Genomic DNA, 5,934 nt, shown 5'->3' with positions numbered 1-5,934 from the left:
GAAGCAATAATGACACATTAAGTGTCTCATCGACTCAAAGTCAAAGTATCCCTGAACCTTTCCAATCTTATGGCATGCCAACTATATCAACTAAGCCCGACTAGTTAATAGGGTATCAAATTACTTCCTCTATTTCAGTCAATTCACATCAATTGCACTTTGACCACATTTTCTCACATATTTCTCAATTCAAATTCATATGCATACCTACATTACTCAATTCAATCATACAATTCAATTTCACATACATATATTTATTCATCAAATAAATCTAATTCACATTCAACTTAAATATCAATATTTACCTCACATTCAAATTCCATACACATATATTAAAATTAAACATTTAATAAGAAATAACTTGAATTATGATAATACAAACTGATATTTTTCTCGAGCTATTCCTCGATCACTTTTTCCTTTCCCTTCGTATTCGACGACTCGGTTTCCTTGTTTGCTACGAAAATTAGCATAAGTACAATTAATTAATAACACACATATTTTATATAAAATAATAACTTTTCATGCAACTTTTACCTAGATGCCAAATTTGTCCTAACCATTTTCATCTTCTTGCTTTTTACAATTCACATCATTTTCTTATTCAATTTCCATCAAAACTTTAATATAACCATCAAATTTTCATCATTTTACCATAATTTCAAACTTCTTTCAATTTAGCCCATAAGCTCAAAACTTATAGCCTAGTTTACAATTTAGTCCTCTAATCAATTCTAATCAATGATTCTATCAATTTAATTCATAATTTCATCATTTGCTCAACATAAACCCTTTTCAAAAATCTATTAATTTTCAATATTTCCAGATAAACTCAAAAGTATTCAACTCTAGGACTTCAAAAACATCAAAATCACAAGAAAAAGGCTTAATTAAACTTACCAATTAAAACTTCAAGCATTAAAACCCTAATTCTCTCTTCTTCTTTTCTTTCCTTTCCCCAATTTCGTGACTTCCCTGTATCCTTTTCTATTCTTTTTCTTTTATCCTTTATTTTATTACATTATTTACTTAATTAATATTTAATTATAAAATATCTATATAATAACAAATAAAAATAATACATGTGTATTTATACACACATGTACACATGTGTTAATTTATCACCATACAATTGTCACCATTTGTAAATTATAATAATAATGATAATAATAATAATAATAATAATAATAATAATAATAATGACAATAATTATAAATAATAAGTAAATATCTTTTACTTAATTTATAAGTAGATATATATATAACATTCATTTGTACTAATAATTTAAATACACATGTATTTATTCTCTATCTTACACATGTCACTAATTTGGTTTAATTACTAATTTAGTCCCTTGTCATTTTTCTTTATTTTAAAATTAATCTTTTACACTCTATTCAATTTAATCATTTTTAATAATTACTTCTAATTAAACTAAATCCACCTAATCAAAATCTAATTCAACCCATAACTAACTTCGTAAATATTTTTAATAAATATTAACGGACTCGTTTTCCTAAGACGGAGGCCTTAAACTCACTTTTCCGGTGCCCGTGAAATGTGGGTCGTTACATTTCTCCCCCCTTAATAAATTTCGTCCTCGAAATTTACCTGAGAATAGATGGGGGTACTGAGCTAGTTTCTTCTGGTTCCCAAGTCACTTCTTCCACCTTATGACTTTTCCATAACACTTTCACTAGAGGAACGCTTTTATTTCTTAATTCTTTTATCTCTCATGCTAGAATCTCAACTAGTTCTTTTTCATAAGACAAATCCAGTTGAATTCAATATCTGCAATAGAAATGACATGGGAAGGATCTGATCTATATGTACGTAGCATTGAAACATGGAAAACATCGTGTATCTTCTGTAATTCCGGAGGTAAAGGTAATCGATAAGCAACTGGTCTGATTCTCTCTACAATTTCATACGGCCCAATGTAACGAGGGCTCAATTTACCTTTCCGACCAAATCTCAACACTTTCTTTCATGGAGAAACTTTAAGAAATACTTTATCCCCAACTGAATAATCAATGTCCCGTCGTTTCAAATCAATGTAAGACTTTTGTCTATAAAATGCCGCTTTTAATCTTTCTTGTATTTTCTTGACTGTCTCTTCTGTTTCTTGAATCAATTTCGGTCCAATCACTTTTCTTTCATTCAATTCAGTCCAACACACAGGTGATCTACATCTTCATCCATACAATGCTTCATATGGAGCCATCTGAATACTTGATTGGAAACTATTATTATACACAAATTCAGCTAAAGGTAAATAACGTTCCCAACCTGATTCAAAATCAATGATGCAAGCCCGAAGCATATCTTCTAATATTTGAATTACTAGTTCGAATTGTCCATCAGTCTGCAGATGAAATGCTGTGCTGAAATTAAGTCGTGTGCCTAGTGACTCATGTAACTGTCTCCAAAATATTGATGTAAATCGAGGATCTGGATCTAAAATTATAGATGTTGGAATATCATGCAATCTAAAAATTTCTTGAATATACACTTTTGCAAGCTTCTGCAATGACCAATCTGTTCTGACTGCTATAAAGTGAGCTGATTTTGTAAGTCGGTCAAATATTACCCAAATAGCATTCTTTTTGCTCGCCGACAATGGTAATCCCGTAACAAAATCCATTGTGATACGATCCCATTTCCACTCAGGAATACTTATCGGCTGAAGCAATCCAGTAGGAACCTGATGTTCTGCCTTTACTCGCTGACATGTAAGACATTTACCAACATATTCAACTATATCTCTTTTCATTCCGGGTCACCAATACAAATCTCATAGATCACGATACATCTTTTTGCCTTCTGGGTGTAAAGCAAATGAACCATCGTGTGCCTCTCGGAGTATTAAATCTTTCAATTCAGATTTAACAGGAACACAAACTCGATCTCGGTACCTTAAGCATCCATGTGCAGCAATGCTAAAATTTTCTACCGTACCAGTCTGTATCATTTCTCTTTTCTTCAACAATTTTTCATCTTTCAATTGAGCTGGTTTAATCTGGTCAAACATCACTAGTTTAACTTTCAATTCAGCTATCAAACTCCCATCATTACAGATATTGAGCCGTGCAAACATTGCTCTCAAATCAATTGTGGCTTTTCTACTCAAAGCGTCAGCCACTACATTAGATTTTCCATATGATAATCTATAACACAATCATAATCTTTTAAAAGTTTGATCCACCGTCTCTGTCGCAAATTCAATTCTTTTTTGGAGAGGAGATATTTCAAACTTTTATGATCCGTATAAATATAGCATTTCTCATCGTATAAGTAGTGTCTCCAAATCTTCAAGGCAAAAATCACTACTGCTAGCTCCAAATCATGAGTTGGATAGTTACGCTCATATGGTTTCAATTGACGAGATGCATAAGCTATTACTTTCCCCTGTTGCACTAGTACACAACCCAAACCACTTAATGAAGCATCACTATATACAATAAAATCCTCTCCCGATTCTGGTAACATCAAAATTGGTGCCTCTATCAACATTTGCTTCAACTTTTTGAAACTTTCTTGACACTGATCATCCCACACAAATGGTATATTCTTTTGTAACAGTTTGGTCATCAGCAAAGCTATCTTCAAAAGTCCATTTACAAATCTTCTATAATACCCAGCTAAACCATGAAAACTATGTACCTCTGATGCATTTCTTGGTCGTTGCCATTGTACAATCGCTCCAATCTTCTTTGAATCAACTCGGATTCCATTTGCAAATACTACATGACCCAGGAACACAACCTCTAACAACCAAAATTCACATTTGCTGAGCTTTCCGTACAATCATTTTTCCCGTAATATCTATAGTACAATCTTGAGATGCTGGTCATGCTCTAAATCTGACTTTGAATAGACTAGTATATCATCAATAAAAACTATTACAAACTGGTCTAAATATGGTTGAAAGATACGATTCATGAGATCCATAAAAGCAGCTGGAGCATTTGTCAACCCGAATGGCATTACTAAGAACTCATAGTGACCATACCTTGTACGGAAAGCTATATTTGGAACGTCGCTTCCTTTTACTTTCAACTGGTAGTAACCTGACCTTAAGTCAATCTTCAAAAATACAGAAGCTCCTCTCAACTGATCAAACAAATCATTAATGCGAGAAAGTGGATACTTGTTCTTAATTGTCACCTTATTCAACTGTCTATAGTCAATGCAGAGTCGCATCGAACCATCTTTCTTCTTAACAAATAATACTGGAGCTCCCTACGGTGATATACTCGGTTCAATAAAACCACGGTCTAATAAATCTTACAACTGTATCTTCAGCTCTTTTAACTCTATAGGTGACATCCAATACGGAGGTATAGAGATTGGAGCTGTGCCCGGATAAACCTCAATAGTGAACTCGACCTCCCTATCTGGCGGTAAACCCTATAATTCTTCAGGAAATACATCAGGAAACTTACAAACTGTCCGAATTTTACCGCACTGGCTTCTAACAGAATCTGAATTAATAACATATGCCAAATATGCTGAAAAACCCTACTGAAGTAATTTACTAGCCTTTATTGCTAAAATAATTTGTGCTGGCCCACTATTACGAATACCATTTACTTCAACCCGACCTTCACTCGCTGTCTGAATGCTACATCTCTTTTTTATAACAGTCCAAAATCACTGCAGTCCATTCCCAATATTATATCAAAATCCCCAAATGGCATAATCAATAAGTCAACAGAAAAAGTTTTATTCTGTATAATCAACGAGCATCTTGGACAGACCTGGTTCACTAACACTGTTTGTCCCAACGGACTCAACACCTCAATAGACTTTCTAGATATTTTGGACTTTAATTTTCCCATTTCAACTAATTTTGAATTAATATAGGAATGCGAAGATCCAGGATCAATTAAAGCATGAACAAGCTCAGAATATAATAGAAATATACCTGTTACCACATCATGAGCATCACCTTCTTCGCGGGTTCTAACCACATATGCTCTAGCCGACACCCTAGCTTCAGACTGCTGGGTCACTATGTTATTCTCTCTTTTCGTACCTCCTCCTCTAGATACTAATCCACCTCTGCTCGATCATCTACCTCTAGCAGTAGAGACCAATCTCTATGATGTCACAGGTGTAGCATTATCATTCTTCGGGCAATCTTTAATATAATGGTCTATAGATCTACAATTAAAACACCATCTGGTCAATCTCCAGCATTCACCTCTGTACTTTTTCCCGCAATGTTCAGAATCTAGAATATTAACATATCGGGACAGACCTCTTACACGACCGATGGATACTGTAGTTTGTTTCCCCTGACTCTTTTCTTTTTTATCTGATCTAAAACTGGATCTCCATCCACTTCGGGAATCCCTTAGGTAAAGGGTTCGAACTTGCAGTTCCCATACGTTTCCCAACCAATTTAGAAGTTTCAGACTTTTTTTCAAATCCTAAGACTTGCTTTACCATCTTGGCCCGCTCAATCAAATCAACAAATTCAGTAATACGTTGAGATACCAACTGTAATTTGATCTCATCTCGCAGACCCCGTAAAAATCTCTTACAACTGTCAGCTTCAGCTGGAATAAACTCTGAGGCGTATCTGCTGAGTCTCGCAAATTCCCTCTCATAATCTATTACTGACATGTCACCCTGTTGCAACATCAAAAACTCTTGCTTCTTGTTTTCGATATACATTTCTCTGATATATTTCTTTTGAAACTCTTTCTGAAATAGATCCCAGGTTATCTAATTTTCTGGTAAATGTCGAACCACTGATTCCCACCATACATAAGCCTCCCTTTGCAGTAATGATACAACACATAACAGACTTTCCCGAGGGGTGCATTCTAGTTGCTGCAATACTTTCTTAGTCGACTCCATCCAATTTTTAACTATGGACAGACCAATTCCTTTCAGACCTGAGAATTCTGTGGCACCATATTTTCT

The 5,934-nt window shown here is 34.2% G+C and overlaps 1 protein-coding gene across 1 annotated transcript; it reads right to left on the bottom strand.

The window, feature by feature from the left end:
- Window positions 1-2,794: 2,794 nt before the first annotated feature.
- LOC121232358 (uncharacterized) lies at window positions 2,795-5,682 on the bottom strand. The gene is made up of 4 exons (XM_041118168.1): window positions 5,333-5,682; window positions 4,928-5,064; window positions 3,331-3,743; window positions 2,795-3,019 (listed from the first exon to the last, which is right to left on the bottom strand). Exons 1-4 carry the CDS (start codon window positions 5,680-5,682, stop codon window positions 2,795-2,797), a joined length of 1,125 nt encoding a protein of 374 aa, XP_040974102.1.
- Window positions 5,683-5,934: the final 252 nt, after the last annotated feature.

Source organism: Gossypium hirsutum, chromosome A07, assembly GCF_007990345.1.
Source record: "Gossypium hirsutum isolate 1008001.06 chromosome A07, Gossypium_hirsutum_v2.1, whole genome shotgun sequence".
NCBI lineage: Eukaryota > Viridiplantae > Streptophyta > Magnoliopsida > Malvales > Malvaceae > Gossypium > Gossypium hirsutum.
Note: the sequence above shows the minus strand (reverse complement) of the source record. Positions and strands in the feature narration are given on the sequence as shown.

Bases quoted from the DNA above. Each gene is read 5' to 3' on its own strand.
- LOC121232358 (XM_041118168.1), bottom strand. From the start codon at position 5,682: ATGTATATCGAAAACAAGAAGCAAGAGTTTTTGATGTTGCAACAGGGT. The intron at 5,065-5,332 runs GTTTTAGATCAG...ATGATCGAGCAG, and splicing joins CCGAAGTGGATGGAGATCCA to AGGTGGATTAGTATCTAGAG. The intron at 3,020-3,330 runs GTAGTGATTTTT...ATGTTTGACCAG, and splicing joins CTCATGATTTGGAGCTAGCA to ATTAAACCAGCTCAATTGAA.